The 14,623-nt window shown below is 48.3% G+C and overlaps 1 protein-coding gene across 1 annotated transcript in view; it reads right to left on the bottom strand.

The window, feature by feature from the left end:
* The window catches only part of PLOD1 (procollagen-lysine,2-oxoglutarate 5-dioxygenase 1), a 44,562-nt gene that overhangs the window by 27,847 nt on the left and 2,092 nt on the right, over window positions 1–14,623 (bottom strand). The window contains exons 2-4 of the mRNA XM_036745941.1: window positions 7,976–8,067; window positions 4,652–4,788; window positions 637–800 (exon numbers count right to left, since the gene is read on the bottom strand). Of these exons, the coding sequence (XP_036601836.1) occupies window positions 637–800; window positions 4,652–4,788; window positions 7,976–8,067 (393 nt within the window). The remainder of the gene's footprint in view (window positions 1–636; window positions 801–4,651; window positions 4,789–7,975; window positions 8,068–14,623) is intronic.

Raw genomic sequence — 14,623 nt, 5'->3', positions numbered from 1 at the left:
GGGCAGCTTGTGCCCCTCTGGGAAAATTCTCTGTTAGGCAGTGTTTCTTGACATACCTAGATCTGCCCCTTTGCAACTTCCAACCCCTGGGGCCAAGCAGGACAAGTGCAATCCCCTTTCTATTTAATACTTGAGGACACCAGTATCTACACTAAGCCTTTCTTCTCCAACCTGAACATTCCTAGTTCTTTCGATGGATCCTCATGGGACAAGGACTCAAGGCCCATTCCTGTCCCAGAGGCTCTCCTGCAGAAAGTCAGACTTATCAATGTCCTTAAAATGTCATCTGCCTGGAGTACAGCATGGTGAGCCTGTTACTGCTCTAGTCCTGGGCATTCTGAGCACTCTTAATGTGCCCTAAAATGGCCTTAGACATAGTCTGAGTGGGGGCCACCCCCTAAGATCCTAGATCCAGGCCTAGAAAGTGTCTTAGAAGACACCAACTTCTCATTTTACAGATAGGGAAACTGAGGCCTGCAGAAAGCCTAGGGTCATAGTATCAGAGGCAGGGCTTCCAGATTCCCAATTCAGGGTTCTGTCCGGTGTACCACAATGCCATGAGCTGTTAGGGCATGGCCCAGTTTGTGGTTTCCACAAGCCTTTCCTCTGTGCTCAGCAGACTCCACTGTCCCTTACCTCCAGAGCCTAGGAACCTCTTCCCATCATGGACCTGGGGATACTTGACCTCCAGCCTGCGGTCAGGATAGATGAGCTCCTCAGCTGAGAAGACCACCCGGCTCTTGGCTTGCCGGAACTTCTTCAAGAGCTCTTTGGGGCCAGATGCAAACACCACGTCATAGCTGTGGGGGGAAGGAAAGAAGCAACAAGGGCATGAGCAGGTTGGCCGCCTCCTGATGGGGAAACTGAGGCCCAGAGAGGCAAAGTGACCTGGAGGGTCATAAGATCATAGATTTGGAGCTGAAAGGGATGTCAGAAGCCATCTGGTCCTTATTTAATGGCTCTCAGCCTTGGTTTTCTCATCTGTAGAATGGGATAATAACAGCACCTACATTCAAGGGTTACTGTGAGGATCAAATGAGAGACCATTTGTAAAGTGCTTTATAAACCCTAAAGGGCCATCTAAGTCCTAGCTCTTATTAATACAGATGAGGAAATAGAGGCCCAGGAAGGTTAAAGTGTCTTATAGTATTATAGGATAGCTCTAGAGTCGGAAGGGACCTAAGAGACCTCCTCAATGTTACAGATGAGAGACCTGAGGCCCACATACAGAGGCTAAATGGCTTGTCTGAGGTCATGCAGCGACGGAGACAGGAGCTGTACCCAGAGCCTCCACCTTCAGAGCCAGGGCTGCTTCCATGGTACTGATGGGGCCTTCGTTCTGCCTTTAGTGAGTAGAAGCCATGCCGAGGCGTCCACCCTCTCCCTGATGATGGCCCCTGTCCCAGAGCCCACACCTCTGGGAGGTCTGACCAGTTAGGGCTATACCTTTAGTGACAATGACAATATAATAATGATGATGATGATGGCCAAACATCTGGCGCCTTCAGGTTTCCAGAGAGCTTTCTTTCCACATCCTACCTTGTAAGCTTCACAACAACCCTAAGAGGTTACTATTATAGGTATCATTATCCCCATTCCACAGATAGGGAAACTGAGGCTTAGAACTTCCCACTCCGCAGGATAACGTTAAAGAAGGGATTCCAACCCAGGCTTGCCTGAATCCAAATCCAAGGCTCTATGCACAAGGCCACCATGCTCCTTTCTATGGAGCTCAAGTTTTCCTTTATATGGAACTAACTGGCCCATGGGGGAAATTGACTGGACAACTTCTTCCTAATTCATTTCAGCTAGGCCAACCAGCTGAGTCTAACAGGTGGTCATCCGGCCTGTGCTAGAAGACCGCGGCTGAGCAGGGGATAGCCCACCTCGTTCTGAGGCAGCCCGGGGCATTTACAGACAGCTACAATGCTTCCTAAGGTTTTCCCAGTAAGATGCCTAAATTTGTACTTCTGTAGCCCCCACCCACTGTCCCTGGTCCTGACTCCTAGGGACAAATGGAACAAGTGGAAAGAGAGGATTGGCATTTATATAGCATCTACTATGTGTTAGAGGCAGCAGGTGGATCAGTGGATAGACCACTGGGGGTGGAGTAAGGAAGACCTGAGTTCAAATCCAGCCTCAGACACTTCCTAGCTGTGTGACCCTGGGCAAGTCACTATACCCTGTTTGCCTCAGTTTCCTCATCCGTAACATGAGCTGGAGAAGGAAATGGCCAACCGCTCCAGTATCTCTGCCAAGAAAACCCCAAACGGGGTCATGAAGGACTGGACACGACTGAATAACAACAACATGCCAGGAACTATGCTAAACCCTTTACAAATATTACCTCCTTTGCTCCTCATAACTCTGGGTGTTAGGTGCCATTAATGGCCCCATATCACAGCTGAGGAAGCTGAGGCGAACAGCAGTTAAGTGACCCACCCAGGATCATACAGCTAGGGAGAATCTGAGGCTAAATTTGAACTGTGGTCTTCCTGGCTCTCTACCCACTGCGCCACTTAACTCTTCAGATATTTGAAGATACTTGTCACGTTCCCTCTCCTGAGCCTTCTCATCTCCCACTCCTTCCGTCAGTTCTCACGGCATGACCTCGAGGACCTTCGTGCCTGGAGGTATTTTACTATCTATGATGACCTGGCAGCCATCTCAGCCGGGCATAAGATGCAGACGCCCTGGGCCAAGCCGTGTCATGGGCGTCTCTTGGATGGCCCTGAAGTCCTCGCCAATAAGGGCCATACTTAATAGTAAGAGCCGATAGTTACACAGCGCTTACTACGGGCTGGGCACTGTGCCAAGTGCTTTGCAATTATTACCTCATTTGACCCCCAAATGGGTTAGGTAGGCGCTATCATTATCCTCATTTTACAAATGAAGAAACTAAGGCGAGTGGAACTTAAGTGACTTGCCCAAGGTTACACAGCTAGTGAGTGTCTGAGGTCAGATTTGAACTCAGATCTTCTTGACTCCAGGCCCAGCACTCTATTCACTGTGCCTTAATGCAGATCTGCTTAGACGTGGTCTTGCCTAGATTTCCTTCCTACCCTACCATTCTCTGATACCCCTTAACTCAAAACCAGGGTATGGGTGGGCCTTCCCTAGAAAAAGTAAATTCATGATTCAGAAAACAGAAACAGAAACACACTAGACACAAAGACTATAACCACGGAAACAGAACCAAAAGCAAGCCAAGAATAATAATATAATACTAATATGATACGACATAGTATAATATAAATATAATACAATATAATATAATTTATACATAATATAAATAATATGATATGATATTATAATGACCCTGAATAATTATCAACCTAGATGAAAACTAAGAAAATCTACCACCCTCCCTTTTTCTGCAGGGGTGGGGATCTATAGGGGTGGGATATTTGGAATATTTGTGATGTGTTGGTTGGTTCTACAGAACTGATCTTTGTTCCTTCCTTTCTCCCTCCCTTCCTCCTTCCCTCCCTCCCTTCCTCCCTTCCTTCTTCCCTCCCTTCCTTCCTTCCTTTCATCTTTCCTTCCTTCCTTCCTTCCTTCCTTCCTTCCTTCCTTCCTTCCTTCCTTCCTTCCTTCCTTCCTTCCTTCCTTCCTTCCTCCCTTCCTTCCTTCCTTCCTTCCTCCCTCCCTTCCTCCCTCCCTTCCTTCCTCCCTTCCTTCCTCCCTTCTTCCTTCCTTTCTTCCTTCCCTCCTCCCTCCCTTCCTCCCTTCCTTCCTTCCTCCCTCTCTTCCTTCCATCTTTCCTTTCTTCCTTCCTTCCTTCCATCCTTCCTCCCTTCCTTCCTCCCTCCCTCCTTTCTTTCCTTTCTTCCTTCCTTCCTTTCTTCCTTCCTTCCTTCCTCCCTTCCTTCCTTCCTCCCTCCCTCCCTTCCTTCCTCCCTCCCTCCCTCTCTCCCTCCCTTCCTCCCTCCCTTCCTTCCTCCCTTCCTCCCTCCCTCCCTCCCTTCCTTCATTCCTCCCTCCCTCCCTTCCTTCATTCCTCCCTCCCTCCCTCCCTTCCTTCCTTCCTTCCTTCCTTCCTTCCTTCCTTCCTTCCACCCTCCCTTCCTTCCTCCCTCCCTTCTTTCCTTCCTCCCTCCCTTCCTTCCTTCCTTTCCTTCCTCCTTCCCTTCCTTCCTTCCTTTCCTTCCTCCTTCCCTTCCTTCCTTCCTTTCCTTCCTCCCTTCCTTCCTTCCTCCCTCCCTTCCTTCCTTCCTTCCTTCCTTCCTTCCTTCCTTCCTCCCTCCCTCCCTCCCTCCCTCCCTTCCTTCCTTCCTTCCTTCCTTCCTTCCTTCCTTCCTTCCTTCCTCCCTCCCTTCCTCCCTCCTTTCCTTCCTTCCTCCCTTCCTTCCTCCCTTCCTTCCCTCCTTCCTTCCTTCATCCCTTCCTTCCTTCCTTCCTTCCTTCCTTCCTTGCTTTTGTTCTTTGTTACAAGGGATACTCAAGGCTGAGAGAAGGGGAAAGGTTACTTCTGGAAATGGAAATGATAGAAAAATGAAAGATCTCAAAGAAAATAAAAATAAAACTCTTCATAGTCAGCTCAGCCCCACCTGGGCACCATTGGAAGGCTCCTGAGCATTCACTTTCCCCTAGGGAAGGCTGAGGCCTTCAACTCTTGCATGACAGGCCAAGTCACCTGGGACCATCTCACCTGTCTGTGAAGAGGATGACCTGGTCCTCCTTGTCTGCATACTTCTCCAAAGCAGCCTTCAGGAGCCGGACTTTCTGCCCACCTCCCAAGGTTGTCTCCTTCTCTCCACCTTGCCAGTCCTCCCCAAGGCCAAGTACCTGCCAAAGAAAGGTGCCTTTAGCATAGACTTGGAGATAAAAACAAATTTAAAAAACAAGAAAGGAAGTTTATTGGCCCAGCCTCCGACCTGACTCCTCTATTTCTAGGGATCCTTTTTTAGGTCCTGGACCCCTTGGACAGCCTGGGGAAGCCTAAGGGCCTCCTCCCCAGAATTGTGTTTTTCAATGCATAAAATAAAATTAAGAGGATGACAGAGTAAATCAATTACATTAGAATATAATTATTGAAATATTAATAAAATAAGTTCACAGGTTTAGAATCCCTGATCTAGCCCCTGATTAGAGCTAGGGAGAGAAGCCACAAGTGCAGAGATGATTGGTGACGTAGTGGGAAGACCAGGAGATCTGGGCTCAGAGGCTCTGGGCTGGAACCTGGCTCTCTGCTGCATTCTATTGGGGGAGGGGGAAGGCGGTGCAGAAGGGCACTCTCTGGTCACTTCATCTCTCTAGGTCTGTTTTCTGCTCCATAAAATGAGGGAGTTGAAGCAGATGATTTCCAATACCTTTAAATCTTATGCTCTTTGCTAAGAAGAATTTGCTAAGGAATTTCAATTCAGAGATGGAGCAGTCCCCATTTCTCCCAGAAGGAATGGAGACAACTCAGCAAGAACCAACATTCCTGGGGCATGTAAACACAACCTGGATTTTTATAGCCCTTTATTAATAAACCAAGTGTTTTTGTCTCAGCAAAACCCTGTGAGGCAGGCAAGGCAAGCAATAAATATATTAAAATTCTTCAGTCTAATGGCCTTTTCTCAGTCTTCTCTCTCTCTGTGTCCCTCTGTCTCTCTCTCCCCCTCCCTCTCTCTTTCTGTCTTTCTCCTTCTCTCCTGGATAGTCTCTCTTCTCCAAATTTCTGGATATTGATTTCTCTTAGTTCTCCATCAGACTGCTCCTTCTCAGTCTCCTTTCTAAGACAGCCAACCATTTTACCACCACTAACTGTGGGTGTTCCCCCGCCCCAGGCCCTGTCTTCGTCCCTCTTCTCTTTTCTCTCTATACCTTAAGATCATTAGGTAACCTCTATGGGTCCCTTGGATTCAATTATTATCTCTATGGTCTCTCTCCTGAGCACTAGGCCCACATCACCAATTGCCTTTTGGACATCTGAAACTAGATATCCCATAGAAAACTCAACATGTCCAAAGAGGAATCATTATCTTTTCACCCACGCCCTGTTATTCACTAACCTATCTCTATTGAGAAATCATGCCAGTATCCTCAGTTTGTGAGACCTGTGTCACCCTCAGCTTCACTCTCTACTCATCCCACATAGCCAGTCAGTTGTCAAATCTTACTGTTTTTATCTCTACAAAAATTTCTCAAATCTGTCCCATTCTCTCCACTTAAACAGCCACCAGGACCATCCAGGTCTTCATCATCTTATTCCAGGACTGTTACAATAATCTCCTAACTTCTCCCTGTCTCAATTCATCCTCCACTCAACTGCCAAAGTAATCTTCTCAAAGCACAGGTCTGAATGACCATATCACTCTCCTACTCAATAAACCTTAGTGGCTCCCTCGTACTTCCAGGATTAAATGCAAAGTCCTTTGTTTGGCTTCTTTGGCGTCTTTGATATCTGACCAAGCTATAAGCACTCCACAGCGCCTGCTTCCATCGCCCTCATGGCCATTGGAATAAATTGTTCTCATCCATCCATTCCAACAGAAAAAGTCTTCAATGCTTGGGGTGGACACCCCCCTAACTCACTGATGGGCTTGAGACCCCTGGGTTATCCTCAGCTTGGTTTAGCCCAGATGGTTTACTTGGTTGTGGCCACTGTGCTTGCTACAGCTTCTAGGAGCCACAGGTGGGGGTTGGGTGAATCGAGTAGACACCAAAGCTGGCTGAGCAGGGCAGGCTAGCCTTCATACCAGAGGCGCTAGACATCCCAGAACACCTTATTACAACAAAAGTGAAGGCTTGTCACTTGTTACAAAGGAAATAAAGTGGCCTTGATAAGATAGCCACTCACGGTAGACCAAAGGCAGTTAGGTGTTAGTCAACTGGCATTTGTGAAACACCTACTAAGTGCTTTATCAGATAAAGAAAAGTGAAGTTTCTAGAACTATTTCAACCCCAGAGGCCACATTTATAATCATAAAGTGATTAGGAAGGAAACCTAGATGGAGACAGCCTGCCGAGACTTAAATAGCAAAAAATAGCGAATGCAGGCCAAGATGGAGTTAGTTGTGTCAAGGGCTAATGAGCACTCTGAGCTCCCCAGATGCCTCCTTCAATAGTGGACAGGCCTCTATTTGTCATTCCAAGGATTTTATGAAAAGAACAAAACATCTGCTGACAGTGAGATATAGATATATAAATCCAATTCACTTGTAAGTCATGGCGTCACCTTCCTGGTGTCATGGTCCTCTTCAAGAAGAAGGACAAACAGCAGCAATAAATAAGAACCTAGATTTTAGCCTGGGTAAGTCTTTGAGCAAGACTTCCCACGCTAGTTGGTTTCTGGATGAGGAAGTAGAAGAGGAGAAGAACCTTGGTCCTGATTCAATAATAATTGAGAAATAATCATTTCTCTCAGTACGAACAAGCTATAGGCAGGATAAATTGGAGAGATCACAGATAAATCACCTTGCAAACCTAATGAGTTTCTTCAGGGGCCAAGGGTAGGGACTCCTATTGCTTTTTCATCCCCCCATAGTATCTAGTACAGTGTTCTGCACACATAGAATGTGCAATACATTTTCCTGGCTAACTAGACAGTTGGACATGTTTCTTCAGCTTTTCTCTGCAGGGGTGGATGAAGAGGGAAAGTAAATACCCCAGGGCCTGGTTCTACACATTTGGGTAGACACTGGGGGGGGGGCAGGGCAAGAGGGAGAAAGAGAGGAATCTTTTGGAACTTGGAGATGATGGAATGCTAATTACACAATTGCCTCAGCTGCCAGGTATGGCAGATGGTCAGGGAGCAAAACCAGGAATTTCCACTTGGCCCCCTTTCTGTTCCTCCCACCAGCAATTAATTCTGTTCTGGGGTTTCTCTGAGTCAAGATTCCCTCCTTCCCCCACTGCCCACCACCATCCCGACCCACCTTGGTTGGACCAATTTTTGAGGGAGAAGTAGGTCTGAGCTCATCCCTCCTCCTGTCCCTGCCCACTCAACTCCCCTTATTCTAGTTGGCTGTGGTGGAAGACCTCTCACCTGGACTTTGTAGTTGAAGAACTGGGCTGACCTCTTGAAGCGCCGGAATCCCTCCGTCTCCTTGGTGGCCACCGTGAGAACCAATAGATTGTCTGGGAGATAGACGGGTGGGAATGGTGGGAAAGGGGTGGAAGGGTGTGTGTGTGAGAAGGGTAAGTGGAAAGGAGAGAGGAGGGGAGAGAGGAAGGATCCAGAGATAAATATAACCATATCACTTCCTGTGCCATCTGGGATCCCATCCAAGTGAAGAATAATGTAACCGTATCACAGAATTCCAGAGTTGGAATCAGGTGACGTGTATTGATGAAGCACCTACTATGGGCCAGGCACTGTGCTGAGTGCTAGGGACACAAAAACAAAAAAGTAACAAGTCCCTTCTCTTGTGGAGCTGATGGTCTAGCTGGAGGAGATAACGCTGACATAGACAAAATCATCACCAAGCAGTATATAATGTGTTATGGTTTGCTAAGCACTTCACAAATGTTACCTCATTACCCCGGGAGGTAGGTGCTCTTAACACCCCCATTACCCCAGGAAACTGAAGCAGGCAGAGGTTAAGTGACTTGCCCAGGGTCACACAGTTAGTAAGTGTGAGAGACAGGATTTGAACCCAGGTCTTTCTGACTCCAGGCGAGCACTGCGCCCCATGGCTTTCTCTTAAAGGATGATTTGGGGATAAAGGTTCAGCAGATGACGGGACCAGGAAGGGTGGAGTTTAAGCAAATTGTAAGAGGCAGAAGTGAAAGAGAGAGTGCATTCCAGGGAGGGGTCACAGCCTGTGCAAAGGCAAGGAAAGCAGAGACTTAGCACCATGTGTGTATTAGGAACAACAAAGCCCATAGTGTGTGCATAGTGTACCTGGAAAGGTAGGTTGGGGCCAGGTTATAGAGGGTTTAAAAGCCAAAGAAAAGAGTTTGCGTTTGATCCGGGTGGTAAGAAGGAACCACTGGGGCGTCACAAGGCCAGACCTGCATTTTAGAAATCACTCTGGCAGGTGTGTGGGGCCTGGAGGCAGGGAGGTCACTGCAGTCCTCTAGGTGAGTGATGATGAGGGCCTGATGAAGGGGATGGATATGAGAGCTATAGGGAAATAGAAGCCGAATACTGGGACCATCTCTGTGTAAAAACTGGCCATGGAGTAACCCACAGGGGCAGCTAGGTGGCACCATAGTGCACAGAATGCCAGGCCTGAAGTCAGGAAGACTCATCTTCGTGAGTTCGAATCTGGCCTTGGACAGTTACTAGCTGTGTGACCCTGGGTAAGTCACTTAAGCCTAGTTGCCTCAGTTTCCTCATCTGTCAAATGAGCTGGAGAAGGAAATGGCAAATCACTCCAGTATCTCTGTCAAGAAAACCCCACATGGGGTCATGAAGAGTCAGACATGACTGAACAATAAAGGAAGTTTAATAATAATAATAATATGATATATAATTAAACAATATAAGAGAAGATTAACAATAATAATATATATTAAATAACCTAATAATATAATCAAACAATATAATAATATAACTATGATAATAGCTAATAAAACAATATAATATTGTAATAGTAATAGCAGATAGCCGGTTTTGTGGGTATGGTACCTTAGCGCTTTATATCCAGGATCTCATCCGAGTCTCACAACGACCCTACAGATGAGGAAATCGAGGCTCAGATGGGTTAAGCCACTTGCCCAGAGTCACACAGCCAGGGTCTAAGGCAGAACTTGAAGCCGGCTCTTCCTAGCTCCAAATCCACGGCTCTATCCACGCCCCACCCCCAACTCTGTTAACAACAGTCACTGTGCTGGTAAAAGGGGTGGAAAGAAAAGTCCAGAGATAGGGGCTGGAGTGGGCTCAGGGAACAGGGGCTGCCAAGCTGGCTGGGAGCTACTTAGCAGATGGCTGCCGTCTGTTGGATCTGAAGAGGTTGGAGCGGTAAGCCAACCCAGATGCTTCACAGGAAGAGGAAGCTCTGGCCGAGCCCTTGGGGCTCTGGGCGAATAGTCGAGTAGTCAGTAGAGTGAGGGTGGGGAAGACAGCTTGGGCATCATTGTGCCCACAGGAGCCTGGGGGCTAGGCAGGGAGACAGTGTACTCCTCCTTGGGGATCAGTGGAGAGAAGGCACACTCTGGACAGAATGGGACAGATCAGATTCTCCCAGCCTAAGGGAATCTAGCAGGCTGCTGCAGGCTGCCCCAGGCTTGGGGCCCCTCTGGCGGGACAGGGACCCTGGGGAGCGCAGAAAGGAGTATCAGGTTTCTGAGATGGAAAAGGACACAGAGAGGGTGTTTGTGTCTGCACACGGGAACTTGAGAGTCCAGAGCTGGGCCAGGAAGCCACACAGCTCCTCTCCTGGGTTCATGCTTCGCTGGTTAAATGGAAAGAATAAACAGCCATTCTTCTCAAAGCAGCACCTTAACCTGTGAAGAAAAGGCCCCTGACTCCCTGCCTCGCCCCTCCCCTTCCCCACTCCCTCCCTGCCCCTGTGTCATTTGTCTGGGAAATATTCTCCTTGGGCTGGTCAGTGAGAGGCCAGCATCGAAAAGACAGGGCTCCCTTTTTTGGGCCTTGGCCTGGAAACCTTCACAGAGAGAGTTTTCTCATCTTTCCTTCTGGCGCCTGCATTATTTATTACACTCCCCTTATTATGAAAGTGGCTAAGTATTAGAACAGATAGAACCAGGAAGGAGTCAGGAAGACCCGAGTTCAAATCTGGACTCAGACACGTAATGGCTGTGTGACCCTGGGTAAGTCACTTAACCGTTGTCTTCCTCAGTTTCATCACGTGTTAAGTGGGGATGATAATAGCACCCTCCCTCCTAGGGTTGTTGTGAAGATTAAATGAGATAATATTTGTACAGCACTTCCCACATTGCCTGGCACATGAAGAGCCTTTATATAGTATGTTAAGATTTACATAGCATATACCAAACATTCAAGACCTGCATTTTTCCCAAGCATACATACTTTCTAAATTTCAGGTCGCTACTCTAACCACTGTACTGCCCTTCCCCTCCGTTCCTTGGGCCTAAACCAGGTCGGTAATCTTTCTAAATCGAGTATCTTCTCTCCTTCCTTCTGGGCTGTCCCATCCCAGCAAGGTGAGGAATGTGCCTTCTGGGTCTGTGCAATGCATTTGCAACCATGGAAGAGAATTCCGTTTCCAAAGCCAGCCTGGCCCTTCTAGCCATCTCATCACCTTTATCCTTCCAAGACTTGGCCTCACCCTCAGGCTAGTCTGGCCGAATCCAATCTCTCTTCTCTCTCCTAGCTGGCTGTGGCAATCGATGCCTTCTGAAGGGGGCAGAGCCCAGCATTTCACAATGGGAGCTGCTATGCCCCATGGAGAAGGCACCACCTGCGGTCTCCTCGACCCATATCTGGCCACAACATTTAACACAGTTAAATGCCTCACTCAGGTCAGGATGTCTAATGTTTGGTTGGCACCCAATCTAGACTTCACTTTGCTGTAGGAAAAAGCCTAGCATAAGGGGGCGAAATGTAGCATTTCCAATCAGAAGCCCTGGGTTCTAATCCCAGCTTTGATCCTCACTGGCTGTGTGACTTTGGGGAAGTCCCTTCCCTTCCTCTGGTCTGTAAAAGGAAGGTTTTGGACAGAATCAGAGGTGTCAAACATGCGGCCGAAAGAAGGCTTCTTTCTAGTCTTAAATCTACGATACCAACCGTAATTAAAGAAGTAACAATCAGAACAAAGTCGTGAGCCAGTGGCTCTTGGCCTGTGCTCTGGGTGGCCTTAGCACCCTCAAGTGGTCCCTTCATCTGACTCCATGCGAGGAACCTTAAAAGAACCAGACTATGCTAATGTGTACATAGAAGGCACTTAATGTTACTGTCGAGGCACCCCATAGGGAATCTTGTGATGTAACAGAAAAAACAACAGCTTGGGGGCAAGAGACGGGGTTTGAGTCTTGCCAGTTACTGGGGGACCCCTGGCAAGTCTCTTCCTTTCTCTGGGCCTCAGTTTCTTCATTTGTAAAATGAGGGCAATAATATTGACTATAACTACCTCACAGGGCGGATGTGAAAGAAGGACTGTTTGCTTAAGTCAGCTTTTTTGTCCTGTCTCCCAAGACTTCAGGCTGGGGTGGGGGCAGGGTGCCTCCATGAGGGCAGGGCCTATGTCTCCTATGTCAGAGGTGGGCCCATTACATTGTACATTCGGCCTCATGAAACTCATTTCCAGCTAGACATGGTAGCACTGAAGGGGCCTTGTCTGGGCCAGCAGGAGGGAGGGGAATCAGCGGCGGACCTGCGGCTAAGTGCTGAGACAAAGCTGGCCTCGGTCCCGCTGGGGACTCCTGAAGAGGAGGAAAGATCAGGAGACGGGACCTCTGGAATGAGAGAGAAGCAGAATCCTGGAATGACCCTTAGGGGAGTGGAGCCAGAGGAAGGAAGCTGTGGATTCCCAGATGAGCACTGCAGACACCAAGCCTGCTTCTCCCATAGACCATGGGCCCCAGGTGCCAGATAATCCAGCTTCTTTTACCAAAGGCAGACAAAGGACCTCTCTGAGCCCAGCTGGTCAGGCAAATGGGCCTTGGCCCGGAAAGCTCAGGGCAAGGCTTCAGGGTGGTAGAGACGGAGACCTGGACTTGAGTCCTAGCTCCATCACCGACCAGCTGAGTGAGTTGGGGCAACATAAGCTAAGCTGCCTTTCTAGGCTTCGGTTTGCCCGTCTTTAAAATAGAGCTAGTCTGGTCTGGGTCTGTGATTTCATTAGCATTGTGATATTCCATGGATGGATGGATGGATGGATGGATGAATGTTTAGGCTCCAATATGGGATTAGTCACTGAACTCTTCTGTGACTCAGTAACTGGTGGTCAATGTCTGTCCCTTCCCTTTCCTTCCGCCCTGTCTCTAAGGACAGTCTGAAGATGAATGAGACCATGTTGTTGGGGGTGGGGTAGGGGGTGGGGGAATAGAGGGGTAGGGGTATGTAGGAGGAGGTGAGGGGCGAGTTTAAAAGTAAGTTGGATGACTTAAGAAATACAAGGAGCTATTCATTAGGCAACTCTAGGATTCAAATGAGTGAGAAATGGTTGTTCCATCGCAGGGTCTTTGATGAAAATCTATGTGGAGTACGGCTGTCAGTCAAGAAGCAGCTGTTAAGTGTGCTAGATGTTGTGCTCGGTACTGGGGGATATAAAGGAAGAAAGAAGCAGCCCTTGCCCTCCAGAAGCCTACATTCTAATGGAGGAAACAACATGTAAATAACTGGGCACAGACAAGATAAATGCAGGGTGGATGGAAGACAATGTGAAAGAGCAAAGTCCTAACAACTACAGGGATCAGGAAAGGCCTCCTGCAGAGGGGAGATCTGAGCTGAATGAGAAGCCAGGGAAGCTACTAATCCAAGGGGGTGGTTTGGGCACAGAGGCTAAGGGATCCCATCTATACAACCAATTCAAGCAGAGAACATTAGGACTGGGAGGGGCCTTACTTAGAACAGAGAATGTCAGAGCTACCAAAGACTTGAGAACATATAATGTCACACCTAGCAAGGCTTTTAGAATACAGAAATAGGAGAGCTCAGAACAGTGAATGGGAAGAATCTCAGAATATCAGAGCTAGGAGGGCTCTTAGAACACAGGATATCAGAGCTGGGAGGGCTCTTAGAACCCAGGATATCAGAGCTGGGAGGGCCCTTAGAACACAGGATGTCAAGAGCTTGAGAGGGACCTTAGAACCCAGGATGTCAGAGCTAGGAGGGCCCTTAGAACACAGGATGTCAGAGCTGGGAGGGACCTTAGAACCCAGGATGTCAGAGCTAGGAGGGCCCTTAGAACCCAGGATGTCAGAGCTAGGAGGGCCCTTAGAACCCAGGATGTCAGAGCTAGGAGGACCTTAGAACCCAGGATGTCAGAGCTAGGAGGGCCCTTAGAACCCAGGATGTCAGAGCTGGGAGGGCCTTAGAACCCAGGATGTCAGAGCTAGGAGGGCCCTTAGAACCCAAAATGTCAGGGCTGTGGGAGGGCCCTGTCTAGTCCATCAGAAAAGAGAAAATAACTTGTTGAAGGTCACGTAGCAAGTTATTTTCAGCAAAGTTGTCATGCTGGCACTCGAGGAGAGGTGTGTATGTGTGAAGGCTTGTGTGTGTGCGAGTGTGCACAACTGATTGCTGATTGACTGTCTGGGGAGATGGTAAAGGCTCAGGACAGAACTCTAGCGAGAGAGCTGGATTTGAAGTCAGAAAACAGGTTTAAATATTGAGCCCCCCATGTGACCCTGGGCAAGTCACTCAACCTCTCTAAGACTCAGTTTTCTCAACTGTAAAATGAAGGGGCTGCTCTAGATGACCTCTGGAGTCCCTTCTAGCTGCAAATCTAGCATCCCATGATGCTCTGTGTAATGGAGGTGGACTGGAGACAATGGCCATTGGGGTTGAGAAGGTTAAGGAACAGGACAACCAGGGTTGGGCTAGAAAAGATTGTGAGCCCTGTCCTGAACTTACTGGAAAAGACAGAGTGGGCTGCAGGTGAGCAGATGACAGCAGCAGGCATCTGGTCAGGATGGAAAGAAGTTTAAGGTAGAGAGGGGTGGGGAGCAGGGATAGAAGAGAGAATCTGCCAGTGGTGGTGGGAAAGAGAGACAATGCCTACTTCCTGACTCTGTGTGCACGGGGTGAGAGAGCAGGAGCAGC

The sequence above is a fragment of the Trichosurus vulpecula genome, chromosome 2, assembly GCF_011100635.1.
Source record: "Trichosurus vulpecula isolate mTriVul1 chromosome 2, mTriVul1.pri, whole genome shotgun sequence".
Taxonomy (NCBI): Eukaryota; Metazoa; Chordata; class Mammalia; order Diprotodontia; family Phalangeridae; genus Trichosurus; species Trichosurus vulpecula.
Note: the sequence above shows the minus strand (reverse complement) of the source record. Positions and strands in the feature narration are given on the sequence as shown.